Genomic DNA, 18761 nt, shown 5'->3' with positions numbered 1-18761 from the left:
CATATTGGTCAATATAGTGCCTTTGATTTTAGCCATGTTTGAATTTTGATTATACATTTGTAACTTTTTATTGCTTCCCCAACTCTATCCATTAACAAAAACATTGATTGGTCCAAACATAAATCGAATCTGTGTATCAAATAAGCTAGCAATGTGTTGTTCTTGTATCGTCATTGGCTTGAATCACCTTTACTAATCAGATTCCTCATTTTAGTCCCCTGAACTTCCTGTCTCTATTCGTAACAGTTGAAGCTAATCTTGTCTCAACAAAGGCTAACTAATTAGATGTTTCATCATGATTCTCTTTCGCCTTTGAGATTGCAGATCGACCACAAAGCTACCTTAATCAAGTTCACAACTCTGTCCAATTCTTCCCTCTGTCCGATTTAAGAGAATGCATCTGGGGCTTCAATAGAATTTCTTATCCCCACGTCATCTCGCTTTCTAATCATGGCTGTGTAAAACGAAATGACATCATTTCTACGACCGACTGGACGCACTGGACAACCAATCAATATGGACAATGTCATACAATCCTTCCCTTGTGGAAATAGATTTGCGAGCGACTCAAAATGGAGCGTCTGACTTGATTCGCTTGGTCGTTGATATCGAAATATCCCAGTTGGGTCCGTTGCTTTCTTGCCCCCAAGACAGCTTTTACGAGGTCTGAAAAAGCTCGATGACGTGATTTTGGATCAAGAAGAGATGCTACCACCACCCCTAGTGATCCTAGTTCTAACGCTACTACCAACAAGACCTTTCCAAAGAGAGGGAAAGCGACCTCGTCCCTTTGAGAAAGAGACTGTTTTCGATCCTCTCATTCCACTACGAGTAGATAAAACAATAAAGCTCGGGTTCATAAGGGCGAGACAACTCGAGAGGTTTCAATGAAACAATGGGGACCGAAATAGTTCCCTTTGGTACTTGATCGAGCTAAAGAGACTGTGCGTGTCTCCGATCAATTTGAACGCGAAGACTTCACTCCAGTCCTTATTGCAAGCTGGTCCTTTAGAATGAAGAGATGTGAAAATCTAATGGACCAAATGGAGGCCACAAGATATTGCAGAGGCAAGGCCTCTTAAGCAGAGGGTACATTCGAGAGCACCTCGTCCCTCTCACAAAGACAATCAGGGAAACTTGCGTCCATTGTTCATGTCTCTTACCGGTTCCAATTCATCAATGTCTATTGGGAAATATTCCAAAGTCTGTTAGAGATTTTCAAAACTTGTAAGTGGAACGTGGTCTTTATCTATGTATGGTTAAGCGATACCCTCCTCTCATTGGCACCAATTCGAGGGGTCCGGGCATAAAGTTTCCATTTTGGCACGGTGAAGGACTTTGCAAATTCAATGAAGCGAAAAATGTCAGGAGCGAGTTTTCACTTGGGACTCTTTGGGCGGCCTTCATCTTAAATGCACGCACTTCCGCTCGAGTTTTCAAAGTATTTAAAGTACACAACTTGTGAGTAACCTGTTGCGATCAATGCTCATATCAACGAGAAACCACAGCCACAAAGAGTCGAATCCATGTGCGATCAAAGCCAGATACATATCCTGTTTGAGGTCGTAGCATCTTCTACAGTCTTTGAATTCAAATGGCCTTGAAAAAGCTCTTGGCGAGAGGACCTCCCTGACATGAGATCAAAAGATAGTATTAGAAACGATCTATTCAGCCTCAAAAGTTGATGGCACAAAGGACGCGTTTCTTTTTGGGTGTGCTGCACAGTTCAATGAGAAAGAGAAAGGCGGGCCTCAGTGGAAGAAGAACCAGGAAATGGGAAGCTTTCCGCCCAAACTCTTCATTCTTGGTGACCTAAATTTCAATTTGGAACCAATGAGCAAAGTTTCAGTGTTCTCCCTTTAAAATTGGGAACACATGAGCTCATGAGGGAAACATGGAACAGGAGGAAGGGGAAGGAATATCCACGGTCCAAACTTTTTGATCTCCATTAGTGGGCAAAGTTTTTCAATTGAGCCAAGGAATGGGCCATAGCTTGCTTGAGTGGAACAACAAGGCGGCGGCGGTCTTGCGTTGCAATGCATTTCCGCTCGAAAAAAGCCCCGAAATGGGACTGGCTCCTTGTTCCAAGTACACCCTTTTGGCAGACACTTGGCCGATGAGCACAGACACAAGTGTTCCTCGACAAGATCATCAGCTCATTCCACAAACGAAACAGACTCTTCCAAGATCATTTCCAAACACGTTTGTTGTGGCGGTTGGAGTGACATTCGGGTTGGCAGATCAGAGCCATCTTTCAGGGCTTCAATCTGACGCCAAGGTCAACCCAGCCAGCCCTGAATGGATCTCCCTGATGTATATGGGAACCCGAATGGCAATACTCGAAGGGATCCAAGACTCCAGAACCATTTGGAGAAGCGTCGGGTCCCGCCTTAACAATCTAGACACTTTGGAAGACGAGCGACTTTTCTTCATTCTCACACTCGCTCTTGACGCCGTCAAGGAAATGTTCTCCCAAGAGCAGCAACAGCAGTAGCAACAGCGGTAGTAAACAACAACAACAACAAGGAACATCATCAATAGCCAACATTCTAGCCACAGAGTCGCACTCCATGAGATGAACTGCATTACGTACAATAGCTATGGACGGGGAAACGTATTCAAGCATTCGAGTGTTCCCATTCCAGAGACATGTGTTCCGTTCCACTCAAGATCCCATTGAATGCGAACAGTGAACCATATGGTGTTCCACGTTGTAACTTCATCCGCCGCTCGGACCAACTGAGATTCTACATTGCCAATGTAGAGTGTTTGAATTCCATCCTGTAATCTTACACGATCTGGATCTTGAGCTCAATGGACAAGAATGATAAATGCTTTGAGAGCCGGTCCTTCAAAGTCTATATCACCAAATGGACTCTCCTCGAGACAATCTTTCCTAATGAACCCAAGTCATTCTTTTCATGGGACTGATGGTATCATCATGATCTTAAGGGAACTGCTACTTCCAACGTAATCAAGCTACCAAAGTACATAATAGTACGTTCAATGTTTCATATCTTTGTGCCAAATGTTACCTTTCCATTGCTCGAACATGGGAACCTAGATCGCGAATTCTGATTTGGGCGCGGTTTCGTATTATGATGCAAAACAAACTCAAAGTACAAGCAAAGTTTCCCCATGACATCTAATAGACGAGATAACACGTGGTCCTTTCGGGCTTTCTCTTTGAATCAGATTACCGTACATTCTGGATTGCCGACATCAAAGGAATGGATGGGTTCAATTTCCATGTTTAAATCAAAGGAAAATATGAGTTTCCTGGCAAAAACCAACCAAGCAATCGACGACTATTTGGGTTGGTGACTTTAAATGATAGACGAGGATCTTGGACAGTTGGGGACAGTTCGTTTCAGGCCTGATGGAGTAGAAAACGATTAACCTATATCTGTCCAGGCAAAAAGTTCTAAAACGCCAGAAAAGTCCTCGACAACCAAGGGTCTTACCCAACTGTTTCTTTCCAAAAGTAAGAGTGCCAAGGCTGGTTCGAGTTTTTCCAATGGAGTGGGAATATTCGGAGTTGCATTTCCTCCAAGTTGTCGCCAAAGACGGTTTCATTGAATTGGATCTAAACACTATTCTCACCAATATCTGGTTGCTTTTGCAAAAAAAGCTTATTGAAATCAAATGCAGTATATTGGCTTGCATCGATGACGGGAACACGCCCTGCAAAATTGAAAGAAGTCGCTTTGCACCAAAATCCTTTCTGACCTTTCAAAATATTTCAGCAAGTGAATCAACGTGCTTGCACCACTCGCAAATGACATATCTTGGGACCTGGATTCAAATTTCAAATGGGAAACGCCAAAAACCCGAGAGATATTGCCAATGAATGCACTTGTGGCACAAATACTAATCTTCGTCTCAAAAAATCAATTGAACCATTGTCATAGTGGGGGCACGATTGCAAACTTTGTCCAAGAGGTGCATTTGGACCCGTTCTGAAATGGATTCAATGGAAGAAATTCGGAAGCTGTCTCCGAAACGTTTTCTTTCCTTCTGACGTTACTTTTTTGGCCGCTTGGGGGAGCTAGAGTCTACTTAAAGAGAACTGACACACCATATTTGTCAACAAACACGATGAGGACGTCATAAATAACCGGGTTTATAAACGAGCAAATGTTTGTTTTGTTCGTTTCTGACTTTTTTTGTCAGAACAAGGTCATTCCCCGATAGCTTGCTTGGTTAAACTGGAACTATGCACAGAACCTGAAGATCACTATAGAGTAGTGAAGAATGTTCTGTCTGAAAAACTTTCGTTCAAGTGTTCGTGAAAATAACAAAATAAACAACAAAACAAATATTCTTTGGGGATTGATACTCATTCATCAGTCATGATCACCAGATCTCCAACTTTTGTACATGGAACTCTTCAGGGAATACTTAGTACTCATTTCTTCTTTTCAAGGGAAGTTGATTTATGAGCAGTGCTCCAGGAATCCTCGGTAAAAATAAAAGAGTTAGACTTTCTTTCAGTTCAACATTTTATTGTTTCTTACTCGGGTTGATCTAATTTCAATGAATGCCATTCAATCCACGAGCTAAAGAGAAATCAAATTGAAACGTTATTTTTAACTTTTTTAATATGTTACATAATCTTTGTGACACGATGAGGGCAGCAAGGCCACTAAAGGTGTATTCAGTACACAAATCGATAATTTTTCCAGTTATTTTCTATTTCAAAACGAATTGTTCATACCTAAAAATCCTTACTTTGTTCCACACCTTTTAAGAGACTCGCGATTATTTCAAAGCCATTGAGAGGTTTGTAGAATTTGGGGTCACTTGTCTAGTAAAGCTAGCTTTCACATATTCCAGATACGTTTCTGATAAGCAGTGTTGTGTCCGACCAGTACTGGTTCTGCGTCTTTGGATAGGGTTAACGTCTAAAAGTTCCCCTGAGAAGCAATGGGAGGGAGAATCGAACTAAGGACCTCTCTCATGTTGGGTATTAAGCCTTCAGCCAAGACGTCAACCGAGCCAAAAGCCCACAATCAGCTGATGAGTCTCTCTGCTTTCTATTCGAGCTCTCACCTACTCACAAACAATGAACGACAGAGTGGTACAGAGAACACAAAAGTTTAAAAGCTCTCGTGTGAGTCTACATTTACCTTTTCTTTCTATTCATTCTATATTTGGAATTGCATCAGTGTTATGATATAATTACCAACTACCTTAAGGGTCGTTGGCAACGCCTGGGGTGCTAAGTCCTCGATTGTTTACATGGAATCTCCTGGTTTATGGGAGTAGCAATGAATCAACAAACAGGGCTGAGGGGTAATAAATAATATCTTATTTATGCCAAGCTCTAAGAAGTCAAAGTAAACGCTTCATTCCAAGAGGAAAGAAATCCAATTAATGATTTGAACCTACTTTCAATTATCTCAAACATTTGAAAATCAATTAATGCAAAGAAAGAGTGTTGAAAGCTTCCACTTACTTTCGACATAATTCGCACAAGGAAGAAACTTGCTTTCTGAGTATGAAACGATATCTAATAGTAGATTCGATTGTCGCCAATTTTGCCAGTGTCAAGTGTTCTTAATACCAATACACCAATATTTTGGTGTTTTTGCAATATTGTATTACTAATTAATTTTGGCCATATTTTGTCCAAAAACTACGTACTACGGTTTAGCAGACCAATTTCAAAATATCTATTTTCCTTTGAGAGTGATAGTTTATGAACATAATTGAGAAACTTAATCTTCAACATATCAAAAACAATATTTGCGTACCTTACGACGTACTGTATGAAAATGGCAATCCAAAGCAACTACTCTTATTTGCAAACCAATTCTTTTTAGGAAATCTGAAAGAAAACATTTGAAAAAAGGCAAGCCAGCTTAAAACCATATATCTTTGGCGTCCTGCGATCATCGCTTACAATCCCTCACAGCCTTTTTGACTGGCAATCCAATTCACGAAGCCAAATCATGCTTGAGCTTTTATATTATGCAAGTTAATCCCAGTCAAATAACTAGTTCAATTCATTATGGTATGATGTTTTTACGGCCAATGTAGAGGAGTGGAACAAGTCCAAATAAATCTTTAAACAGAAAAGAAGGTAGACCAATTGAAAAAGGTCTCAAAGGGCGTGAGTGCAGGTTCCAGCAACCTTGGTTAAGCCGTGAGAAAGTCGGCAAAAAGGTGGAACATTAGCTGGAATCGGAAGAAATCGCTCATTTTTTCTTGACGTTTTCTCGTTCCTCCCTTTGCCGTCCTTCGTCCTTCATTCACCATGTGCAAAATGTCGAAATTCGGCGGACAGATGGACTCAGCGACCATTTGGGGGAAAGGGGGGGGGTGATTATCGTGTTTCGAGGCAAAATGCATTTCCAGTGAAGTTTTCCCTCACTTCTTGGCCTCTTCCATGCCTGTAAATGGTGTATAATTGCGTTGGGTGGCTTTTTGTTCCCATTGGAACAGATTTGTCAAGCCAGGATATTTGGCATCCTGACAATAGAATTAGATCAGTACGGGTGCATGCCACCTCGGTTGATCTTTTCAGGTCTGGATGGGTCCAATCGTCGTTTCTGAGGTGACAGGGAACGGGTGTTTTACCCTCAGGCATCGATTTCACTTTCCATTGGATCGCATCCAATGGCGGCATAAGAGCTGGTAGAATTGTTTGATACCGGTAAACAGAGCCTCAATTTGGATTCATAAAAGCCTAGCAAGCTCATCAGAGCGTGAATTCTAGTTGGGTTTTCCCGAAGAGAACAACTTTATTTCATTTTGTAAAGAGTATTTTACGTATATTTTCTTTCGAGTGGCCATGATTTGAACACGTTTAAGCACAGCCATTCCTCTCATTGAGAAGTCTTTTGTTCCAAAATTTACAACTAACCCAAAAAGGGAAAATGTAGACTGGATACCATGAAAAACTTTCGGTTGTAGATCTTTTTCTCCTTCTCCTCCTCAACCATCACAACCACGAGGACAAGGAAGAATGCTCCGGGGACGCCAAAAACAACCCTGGCTTGTACTTATCTTTGGACCCACGTCATCCGAATATGGCCTTTGTATGAGTGAACTCGACCGCGAAGTGGACCCATGTGCTCTCGGTTCAAAGTGCTTGGAACAACAATTTATGAGCTGGACGAAAACGGGACAAGATTGAAAATAATCTTCCATTTCCTGGAACAAACTCTACTCTATCCACACTAGTAGAACAGTGCCACCTACCCACGTGCTCACCCTCTCTCCCTCTCTCTCAGCCAAGTGAGACCTTGCTAGATGAAGGCCAAAACCAGATTTTACAACACGAAGGAGAGAAATAGAAGAGACCAATTGATGGATTTATAGATCCTTTCTCCGACAAAGCTGGTTCTCTCTGAGTTGGACCCAAAACGGGACGGAGAAAAAGATATGAAATGGAACCGAATACTTGTTCCATTCTCACGTAGAGAAAGGGATGTGTTCTGACAAAAATCATCACGCACCAATGCACTGCAACGAACAGCAGGGATGGAGGAACAAAAAAAAGAAGAAATGAAAGAATCACCACTCATACAAACGATGTACTTTCGGGTATACGGGCTTTAATGTGGATCACGATAATGGCATGGATCTTCAGGAATGACTAATAGACGCACATCACTTACTCATGTCGAGTTCTGACGTTGTCAAAGTGATGCCAATAAATTAGGTGCCTCATCCATTTCTCAATCGACTAGTCACACATCCTGTCGTATCGCGGAACGCGTGTCGCCTGGATTTCCATAAGGCCTCAATATCCTTGCTCTAAAGCTGGCTTTGTTGTTTCCAATATCGACACGGATCCAAAAACAAACGCTCAAAGGGGAAAGGAGCTTAAGATACCCAAGGGCAATGAGATAGTCCGGGAAGTGTTTGACTTTTGACCGACACATAAAATGTGAAACAACTTCATGAGAAAATCCTTTCCTCAAAAAGACCGAAAAAATCGCCTTTCCATGGCCTGATTGAAGGCAATTCTCAAATAATAAAAGAACAACGGCGGCGAAAGCACAATTTTGTGGAACACATTCATTGGCTGATAATCCATCTGAATAGCACTTAAGCCAACATCCCCTCGACTCTGCAGTTCCAAAGGTAACAAATATTAGTCGAATGCAGGGTAAGCCAAAGTGTCAATAGATAAATTCCCCCAAAGGTATCAGCCAACTAAGGACTTGGCAATAGATTTGGAGCAACATCGGAACTTTTGAACCAAGAAGCATACATGAACAGAGAAATTCGTCTTTCGTTATTTCACAACTGTCAGCTTGACAACCAGATTCGAAGTGAATTCGTAGTCAACAGGAGGAAACTTTTATATTCACAATATTGGAACTTTCTTGGGTTCCATTTGGATCTTAACGGAATTCAACCTCCAAAGCATCTCACAATTATGCTCGCTTTTTGTAGATTTTTCGATTGCTCCCCCACTTTTGGTTACCAAAGTCAAACAGCGAGATAAGTTTTCCTATTCGGCGCTAAATCATGCTAATATACCGGTACATTACTACATGAAACAACCTCATTCACTAAAAGATTCGAGATGACCGACCATATAAGATCGAATCAACTCAGCGACAGTCGAAATCGAGCGAGTTTTTGATCGCTTAATCAAAATAGAGAATGAATTATTTGACAGAAAATTTAATGAGAGCACGTTTTATTTGATAAAACATTAAATTTGAAATGAATGCTTTTCGTCATGAATGACGTATGATAATTTAAACTTCCATTCCTTTTAGTGGGTGTTGTTGTTTCATATGGCACTCATATGTAATAAAGGCTTTCTTTCACATCTTTTTACTTTGAAATGGAAAATACACTGTTTGGTTCGAGGAAAAACGATGCTGGAAAAAGATCCACTTACACGTCTGCGTTTTGAAACTCGAGCGGGATGTTAGTCCCTAGCAACTGAGTTTTTGGAGTAGGAGTAGATTTTCTGCTAATTTCAGGGATCTTGAACGTTTTCAGCTGGTATTTTCAATTGCCTTCCTTTCCGCTGGCTTAATCGTAACATATATGAATAGTTTTTCGTCAATAACAGGGCAATCAACTGTCATTTTCAAATGCGTTCAAATGATCCACTATCAGAAATATCATGGTTTTACAAAGTGTATTTTGCCTTTTATGCAATTCGACAAATTCACGTTTTTTTGCCAATTTCTCTCGCACTCCTCAAACTTGATCTTTTAAGCAGCAAGGTCTTCTCAATCAAGGCTGATCTTCTGATCTTGATAGGGATCATTATTTAAGAGGAACAAATCCCTGGCAAGCCAAGTTTTTTTGTGAGTCATCTTCCATGACAATTTATGACCTGTCGGGCTTCCCTGTGACAATGACCCACTTCCACTTCTTTTGAGTTAATATAATCAACCCATAAAAAGGTCCGCTCCTTAGAACCAACATCTTTTTATGATGCCCAACCTCAGAATTACAATTCCAAGTGGTTACTTTTGATGGAAACGTTTTGCCGTGTTTGTAGCCTAACTTGAGGTTATTTTCCTCAATATTACCATGGATAGAAACAAGTATTTCCCCCTTGAGACAGAATGTACTTTAAAGCTCGGGGAACAACTTGATATTATTGTTAGTCGACTTCCTCCTAATGTCTGATCGTCATAAAGTTGGTTGGATGGTTCCGTCCCTTAACGGCCAGGCAATAACCAAAAGACTCGAGCCTGTCATTGTAAAGGCCAATCAAAAGCTTGTCCTTTTTTGTGATGTAATTTTCGACGTCATGTAAGTTTGTTCCCATTTTAAACAAGCAATATTGACCAATGAAACTAAATTGGAGATTGCTCCTTGTCCAAAATGGGCTATCAAAGCTAACTTCCCTAATTGACTTTGCCGGCTCAAATTTCGACTGGACTCATCATAACCGAAAAACGTGGACCAAAAGCACCGACGTGGAACCACCTTTTTTTTCATAGCTTTTGATCAAAATTGAAAAAAGACACAGGAAAGCAGTTGCAAATTCCCCATTACTGAAGGTTTGAAACAATAGGGAAAAGTGCTTACTCTACTATGAATGAGTGTATACTATAACAATAGTTGCTGAGGAGGACAAATTGGCACTTCCACTTTTTCTTTTTTTTGAATGGGGCTCGCATGTCGAGATGGAACCAAATCTCTTTGCGCCCACATTCAAAGGAATGGAATTGCCAGTGATTGTTTTCCTCGATCCAATTTTCACAGGCCTACTGCGAAAACTGACATTGATCGAGACTCTCTTGGAAATTTCATTTCATGCGAGTGGCTGATTTTGCATGGGTATTCTCATTCAATCCTCCGGAATTTGTTCCAACTTGCGTTCCTTCCCATCTCGGGAATTGGCAGCACATTTTATCACGAACACTTCCTCACGTTTTAATGAGTTCGCGATTGGTCAAGCGGACAGGGACTGTCCCGTGTTCATGCATATTATTTGGTTCGTTTGGGGAATAGCATTCGGCTCCTCAGGATTCACATGTCTGAGGCCAGATTCTGGGAACACGTCTTTGTTCCGCCGATGACCTTAATGGGGCAAACTGATTATCGACGCCTGTCAAGGGAATCCAAGCTGATATTTGCATTCGGAAGATTTGAGCCGTTGTGCCACTTTTTGTACTCTTGTTTGGGAATTACATTTTGGATCCAAAAAAATGTATGAAAAGCATTTCAATGTAGAGCCACACTGGAGATGTTTTGGTGATGCAAACTTATTAGTGCAGATGCTTTCAAAAAAGTGTGATGATTGTTTTAAATTGTATATTCAAATCATATTAAGATTATGAACTTACTTCTGCGTGTATTATTCAATGGCCAAATTACGTCTCATCGTGGGGTTCTTTACTCGGATATGAGACATATCCTTTCTCAATATGATCTATGAATAAAGTATTCCTTCATTTGATACTTTACGCCAAATAGCTTAGTGTGCAAAGTGAATGGTGTGGTTCTTCACAAGCCACACGATCAAGCCCAAAAAAATCCATTCAAATGTACTGTAGAATATAGCAGGCATAACTACGTAAATGGTGCACTTAAATGGTTTTGGCACCAAGGACTTAGCTGAAAGATAGGATCTTGCACATGGAAATATTTTATGTTTTTGTCACAACTTTTTCCCTCTCCATTTCAAGCGGGAAAAAGGCTAAGACAAGGCGAAACGTTTGAATCGAGATCCTATGCATACATGCGCCATTGCAAACCATTTCACCGCAATCAACGTCAACTTTCGACACTCAAGTCAAAAGTAAGCGAAGGAAAAATTCCCTAGCAAAAAAACAACAACTTTGACACTGTTATTCTTGTTTCAATAACATTTTCCCGAAATCCAATAGATTGGTCTGCCAAACCAAAATCAGTTGGTGTAGGTATCGCATTTCACAACGGTTCACACGTACAGATTCACTTTGATTTCAAATAATGATGGACTGGAAGAGTTTTTAATTGAATCCAAAAGTTTCCGCCAAGAAATTACTTAACCCAAATTTATCTCAGCCCGTCTGACTACTAATTCAAAACATCAACGACAAAATTTGAGTGCTAAATGTCTTAACAATCAAAGAGCCAACTCAATACACTGAAAGAAAATATCAGAAAATGTTGTCAATTTATGGAAGCACAAAGTACTACATAATCACAAAAAAATCAACAAAACTTTGCTCAGGAATGTTTTTACATTGGTGGCTATCAAATCCTCCAAAATACGAAATCATCATTTCTGGCAATGCTTCCCCTTGTTTTCAATTTCGTTAGGCATGACTGAAAGCAAAATTTTGGCAGGAATTTCAACCGTTCAATCTTTCGATTTGTTTCCAATTTTCAGCGTAGATCGCATTGGCAAGGCCTTGGGGGTGCGTGGATCAAAGTTGTTACTTGAGCTTGAATTGATCGTTACTTGAAGCTATTTCTTGACATTTTTGTGGGTCGAAACTTTTTTCAAAATCTATGGGTGACTTGATACCATCCTACTTCAGTCTCCATGGACCAACTCTCACTCCCAACCTGTTCTTTTGGGGCCTCAATCTTGGTTGGATTAATGGATGTGCCATTTTGTTGTCAAAGCCACATCAAGACGCAATCAAACCCCAAAAAGTCGTTTGAGAAGCATTGTCTTCCCCCCAGGGTAAAAATACTTTACTACATAAACTGCTGGTGTGGGCCTTGTCAACTTACCACCAAAATGTGATGAAGTACCAATCCATGGAGACGTCGTAAACAACCCAATCGGCAAACGACACTTTGCAAATGTTGATGAACTCTCCGCTGCAAATTGGGTACTCGATGGTCATGTCTTCAAACTTTTTGTCAAAGAACCTGCAAAGCGAAAAAAACATTCTTTCATCCCTTAGGCCTTGAAAACAACTTATCTCAGCCAAACAAGATGGCAAGTTTCACACTTGGCACCTTTTCCAAGATTCTTCCACGAGTATTTGTGCCTCCCAAGGAATCTAGCTTGCTATTGGGGAGCCACAAAATATAGCTCTCCGGGTAAAGTGTTCTCAAATTCAAATTCCTAGTGTCTTTCCGAACAGAAAGTTCAGAGTACCCAATAAATGCTGAGTAAGGCATTGTTCCCCCCCAAAGTTGTCATTGGTCTGGGAGGCCATTCGCTCTCCAATCATGGCAATAAGCTCCGTGGTGTTCGAGCTGAGGGATCACTCCCCCGACTTGGCTGCCAAAAGATCCCAGATCCCTCCCACGGACAGAATCTGCCTTTGGTGCGCAATAAATCTTGGACCCAATGGGACTATTGACCCTCTTCCGAGAATTGTGAGATCCACCTCCCTTGTAATACAGATCCATGGAGTCGAAGCAAGTTGGCTAAATACATAAGGTAACTTGCCTCAGGAGAAAGAGCATTTCCATATTTTATCTGATTAAAGCGATGACATCGCAATATAGACAGGCTCTCGTGGTTGCTTGGCAATATTCAGATTGGTTCATTAGCCAAGTTGTGGAGAGACCTCTCGGGTTTCAGGGCATGGTTTGCTGCTCTGTTTGGAGGATGGAGATTGGAACTCAAAAAACCGATTGAAGTTGGCGCGAGACAAGAATCTTGGAGCTCAGCAGATTCTTTCTTTTATTTCAATTTGGAGTCAGCCAGTTTTTTTTAAATGGGATTTGGCGCTCTGTGATGATAGCATTAAATATTGCGCTAGAGAGGCCTAAACAGTAATCAGCCTCAAACATGGAAAGTGCCTCTCTAGACTCATCACTTACACGAGAGATAAGAGAGCCTTTTGAAGAAGGCTTTTTATCAAGCGGTAGCTCTCGCGTCCATAAAGACCGCTCCTAGTGCACAGCATATACGTTTACGTGGGTCTAGACTGGTTTGTAATTGCTTTGCGGGCAAACAAGGCGAGTAAATATTTCAGGGAGGGAGACAAATGTGGTATTCCACACCGGAAATGTGAAACATCGTCCTCCACGAGGGAATCGTACAAGTTCGCTTGTTTCCCCGAGTCTCAAACAACGAGTTTCTCTTCTCATTTTCCTGGTTTATTCGTTGTTTGGAATAATAGAATGTGCAAAGATCCTTGTTGGAGACCCAAGTAGGAGCCTCACTAAAGCCAAGCTTTATGACTCTATGGTTCATTACACTGGCAGACTTGATGAGCTCCAAAAGCATCGTTACATCAACAATACATGTGCACACATACACACATTGGCTCATTAATAGTTCGCTTATTTGGCCAAAGGAGTCGTAATACGGGAACTGCCTTTCGAAGGGAGCTAGGATGTTTATAATCTTACTCCAAACCCAAAGTAGCTTCTAAAAAGAGGAGTGCAGTTTCTTACCGAAAAATGCTTCAACTGGTTGGATTTTTTCAAGATAGAAATGTCGCCTTTTCCTCCATACAAAGTACCTATATGTAGCTCCCCCATGAGCATCAGGTCCCTCATGAAGCTCTCGGAACCAAAGGCCATTTTCCCGAGGTAGCAAAACTAATAGCAGTACTTGTTGTTATAGTAGCGGTGGTGGTGGTGGTGGTGGTGGTAGTAGTAGTAGTAGTAGTAGTAGCTGCCAATGCGTGAGGATGTGTGTATGTGTGTGTTCATGGATGGTTACATATCTAACTGAAGCCGGGAAAGTATCTTCTCTTTTCCCTGAGGTCATTTCCATCGGCATCAATGCCTTTAGCCTTCTGAGATCAAGGTGGCGTTTGGCCACCTAGTAGCCAAGATTGGATGAATGGTGAATGGTCTATGGGTTGTGAAATCTTTCACGCACTGCATTGGCAAACAAGATTAGAGAGATGGGATCGCCACTGGCCGAAAGGAGCCCTTAAGCAATATCTTAATATTATTCCGCTTTCGCATTCGATCCACAATCTGGCCTTCACCGTTTCCTTGCTCTCGACACAATCGTGGTTCTTTACACCGATCCCTGCCTACATTCCCCAAAACTTTGCCAAAATGTACCCTTGGTAGGCATAATCTGCATGTAACAGGAAAATTACACCCACTCCTCGTGATGGATGAGGCAAGGTTAGAAGGGGACAAAAAATCCCCTTAATATGAAAATGGAAAGCAAATGAATCACAGGACACGATTCGCGCACATGAAAGGACAGGTCGAGGCTCCGGATGGAACAACTGGTCCGAGCTTTCACCCACTCCTTAATGGCTCCTAGGCGGGATTAGACGACGATTTTTGCCCATTGCAAGCCTTCAGCCTTCAGCTTTCTTTGGGCCAGTCAGTGTGCTCATTAAAGTAAGCGACAGGATCCCATTTTGTTCCCCTCTCGCCTCTACTCTGGTGTGCCTCACTTGGTCCCACATAGACATCCAAACTCACGCATCTCCTTCCCTCCTCCCTCCCTCCCTCCCTCCCTGCAGTTGTCCTCACCGTTGAGGTCATTCATTTCAAGACATTATCGCCTGGAGGCATGTGATAACATGATGAGCTTATGCCATCCACCGCCCAGCCAGCACCTAACTTCCAACCCTTCATAATGGGCACATGGTAGTTCTGTGATTAATGAGACAGCGTGGGAGAAACTCATAGACGGAGAAGGAGAAGAAGGCTTTGGGGGGACTTACCCTTTGGAGAAAGAACTGGAAAGCGATATGCGGAACATTCCATCTTTCTCACTTACGACAAAAGAAGCGTTGATTCGAGGAGGAGCAGGTTCAACGAGACAAGAGCTGGGGATTGGGGAATGGGATCCCTTCAGACGAGAAGGCAAGTAAAGAGAAAAACAATCAGTCTGGTCTTGTAATGATTCTCACAAGGAGAAGATACACGTGCATTCTCTTTGCTCACGTTTTAGGGGGTCATTTGACTGTGGCATTTGATCATTGCCTCAATTAGGCTTCAAATGGTGGCTTAAGTGGATCAAAATTGACAGCATTAATTTCGTTTGATATCGTTTTGTTATTCAAATAAATGGCCAATTACCAATTACCGTCCAGACAAGAAATAACAAGGCCCTCAGCAGGTTCGAGAGGATTTCAGATATGACTTTCTTGTCATTATTGACTTCAATTCGAACCTCAAGGTTAGATCCATAATACCTTGTTCTTCCTAGCCATAATGGACGTGACGGTTTAGCTCTTCCACCGAAACCTCTTCGACCTCCGACTGAGGTGGTGGTGAGAAACCCAGTTACCTCGTCAAGGATCACTGGATCCTGTGAGCTCAAATTTGCTGTTGATTGAAAATGGTGGGAAGATAGATTGAAAGGCAGGTTGGAGTTTTAAAAGCTGGCTGCACCAAAGTGATCTCTCTTGCTTAGTTGGGCCCATATCCCATTGTTGAAAGGCGTTCAGCAACACGAAACGATGGAACGATGGAAGGAATTGATCTCGCTCGCCCGTCGCCTTTTTACACTCTGGACGTACTCAGCGTACACTCTTCCCCGAATGTTAGGAAATGTGCAAAGGTGTTGCATTGGATAACCTTCATCTCAGACAAATAAATCAAACCCCAAGTCGGTTCGTTCCAAAGTGATCGGGGCGTGGGAACTCTCGACAGTTTCCCTTTCAGCTCTCGCGCTTTTGAAACCTCCAAATGGGTAGGGAGTGATTTCCAATCTCCCGCCGTCGCAGGATTAAAAGATTGTTCTCGGTTCGAAAAATGCATCAGACTCATGGCTGGTTGAAGCCAACCGGGCTAGCCTTTGCTTTTGGGCACGGGTCCAAGTCCTAATTCCGTGGAACAATCCACACAAACCCTCTCCCACTGACTGACCTGGTTGTCTGATGAAGGAACGCCAAGACGAAGATCCAGGCGATGGCTTTGCGAGTCTTGACCATGGTGCACCAAGTGCGAGCGATGGGGGCGTGGCAAACATAGATGTACCGTTGAACCGCCAAGCATAAGGTTAACCAGATCGAGGCCGTGTGGAAAATCTGGGGCATGTTTTCTAACATGGCCTCGTAGGCATAGCCCGTTTCTCGGTTTGTGATTGGTTCGACGTTGCCCAAAGTGTAGATGTAGAAATACCTGCCAAAGAAGCAAAGCATGAGATAGAGAAGGTGTCTCATTTACCCACCGAGTTCACTTTGCAAAATGTATTGCTTAGGACTAAAAATAGCTTTATTTTCTTTCACATTGGGAAAAACACGTGATGAAAGAATTTGACAGAGACTGCAATTCAAAGCAAAATCAAATTAACGTGCATCGCTAATTGAGTTCTAATTTTAGTACAAAATGATACAGAACTACCTAAAATGGCGACGTAGGGTAGGAAACTAAAGTAATTAAATAACCCTAATGATAAAGTTAACGAAAACTAAGCAGCAGCACCCCTTTTGGCCAAAAAGAACAAAACAATATCAAGAATGGACTAAATGTCAATATTGGCAGAAATTATGTGAGTTCAATCTACATTCGTAGCTCTTAATAAGCATGCCCACGTACTCGTGCATCTCATTTCTTAATTCACCACTTTGTTGGAATAATTCCCCATTCAAGCAAATTAGCCTGAAGCAGATCTTGTGGTTGAAGTGGTAGCTACTTCAGACTTAAGGTAATATGTGTGTGTTTCGCACCAATTACATCAACTTGGGTCCAGGTCATATCTCCGCAATTAAAGGGCAAAGGCCAAATTTTCCTACTGCCAGTTACAATTTTCTTGCTGAATTTGTCACGAGATGTCTATCAAACGGTGCAAAACTTTTGGATAAAATGCAACAATCCTCGTAACCTCAAAACACAGACCACTAAGCCTTACTTAATTTTTCAATAGAAGCATTAGCGAAAAAATGAGAAGTCGGCCCATTTTATGCCAGCCTTGGTTGGTGCCTTTTTCCCGACTAGTTTTGACACGAAAATTGCCGTTATGAACGAGAATGCATCAATATTTATAACCCTGTTTCCGGACACCATACCAAACAAAATATGAGAAAATTAACTCATTTTCCTACAATTGAAAATGTAGCAGTCATTTGCCATCTGGCATATCGAGCACTTGCACTGGCACTGTAAGTCTTAGTTCCCCAGGGTCATTCTTTAGCATTTTAGCTGAGAGCTCTATGAACATGCATTCATATCATCTGCTTTAAATGCGAGAAATAATGTTTAAAACATAGTAATGAAACACGTGGCAGGTATCATAAACACCTTTTCCCCTACAATGTTCACAAAGTCAACCTTAATACACTCACCATGGAGCAGGAAAAATAACGGTTAAGAGATCCGAAATGGCCATGGACATGAGTACCAGGTTCGTGGGCGACCTCATGTGCTTCTTGCTTAACACAATGATGATCAGGATGTTGGAGAGAAACGTCACCGCCAAAATGAGTGGCATGGCATATCCATAAATTGGCACGGTCAGGTTTGGAGGCCCATTCCACGTGGAACAATTGATGTAGTAGCAACGCCCTTCGTACCAACATTCGCCCAAGGGATGGAGCTGCAATAAATTTGAACAAAGAGCAAGTTTTTAATCGTGGAACCAAAGTTGGGCCCGGGAACAAAAGCCTCAATCGTTAGGACCCTTCACAATGGGTTCAAACTCTGAGCATTCAAGGAAAGAAGGGCGCCAACCAAAAGACCATCTTGTTATCCTCAAATCAATGGCTTAATGCAATGACGAGAAGGTTTCTGAGCAACTCGACCTTATTCTTCTCGGGATTTCCTTTGTTGAAGGATTTTCACAACAATCGTGAAAGTTCTTCAAAGACAGCACTGATTGAAGACGTCGTAAAATTTGAGTACCACTTGGCAATAAATATTTTCTCGGCAATTTGCACGATCTGTCCCAGATAATTGAATCGTCTCAGGACCCGAGTGACAGCTGGACTGACAGGCCAGATTCGAAACAGTGACAGCCAAGAGCATTCAAGGATCCGTCAACTATTAAATACCGAAGAAAAAGGGCACTTTTTGAGTGCCGGTCGTTCTTTTCGGACCGTATTGACGGGTCGAGCTCCAATCGCCTTGACGTTGAAAGCGACGACGCCTCGACAAGTCGGATTTGGTAACGCTACACTACCAAGATGACGTCAAAATAGAGAAAGAGTGTCAACGACCAAGACCTTGGACCTGGTCCAAATCCACGTAACTGGTCCATAAGTTCCGTCTTCAAAAGGAATCGGGGATTCAGCAATTTCCCCCGGATTTAACTTTCGCACATTTCATCCATTTGTCAGATGTGGAACGGCTGAAATCACGATTCCAAGTTCGTTAGTGCACGTCCTTTGAAATATCGATATCTGTCCGTTCCAACCTAGAAACGTTTACTTTGTCTCCCGTCAAAAATGGGAAAGTTCCAAGTCCCGTCGTCCAACTTTACTAGATATGACGTGGATCCATTTGACGTTCAA

At 42.0% G+C, this 18761-nt stretch overlaps 1 protein-coding gene across 1 annotated transcript in view; it reads right to left on the bottom strand.

Annotated features, from left to right (window-relative positions):
* Positions 1 to 18761, bottom strand: part of LOC131883713 (sex peptide receptor-like) — a 58424-nt gene that overhangs the window by 14892 nt on the left and 24771 nt on the right. The window contains exons 3-5 of the mRNA XM_059231244.1: positions 17598 to 17848; positions 16180 to 16434; positions 12160 to 12300 (exon numbers count right to left, since the gene is read on the bottom strand). Of these exons, the coding sequence (XP_059087227.1) occupies positions 12160 to 12300; positions 16180 to 16434; positions 17598 to 17848 (647 nt within the window). The remainder of the gene's footprint in view (positions 1 to 12159; positions 12301 to 16179; positions 16435 to 17597; positions 17849 to 18761) is intronic.

The sequence above is a fragment of the Tigriopus californicus genome, chromosome 7 (assembly GCF_007210705.1).
Source record: "Tigriopus californicus strain San Diego chromosome 7, Tcal_SD_v2.1, whole genome shotgun sequence".
Taxonomy (NCBI): Eukaryota; Metazoa; Arthropoda; class Copepoda; order Harpacticoida; family Harpacticidae; genus Tigriopus; species Tigriopus californicus.
The sequence above is the reverse complement of the archived record's forward strand: the minus strand, read 5'-3'. Positions and strand labels throughout refer to the sequence as shown.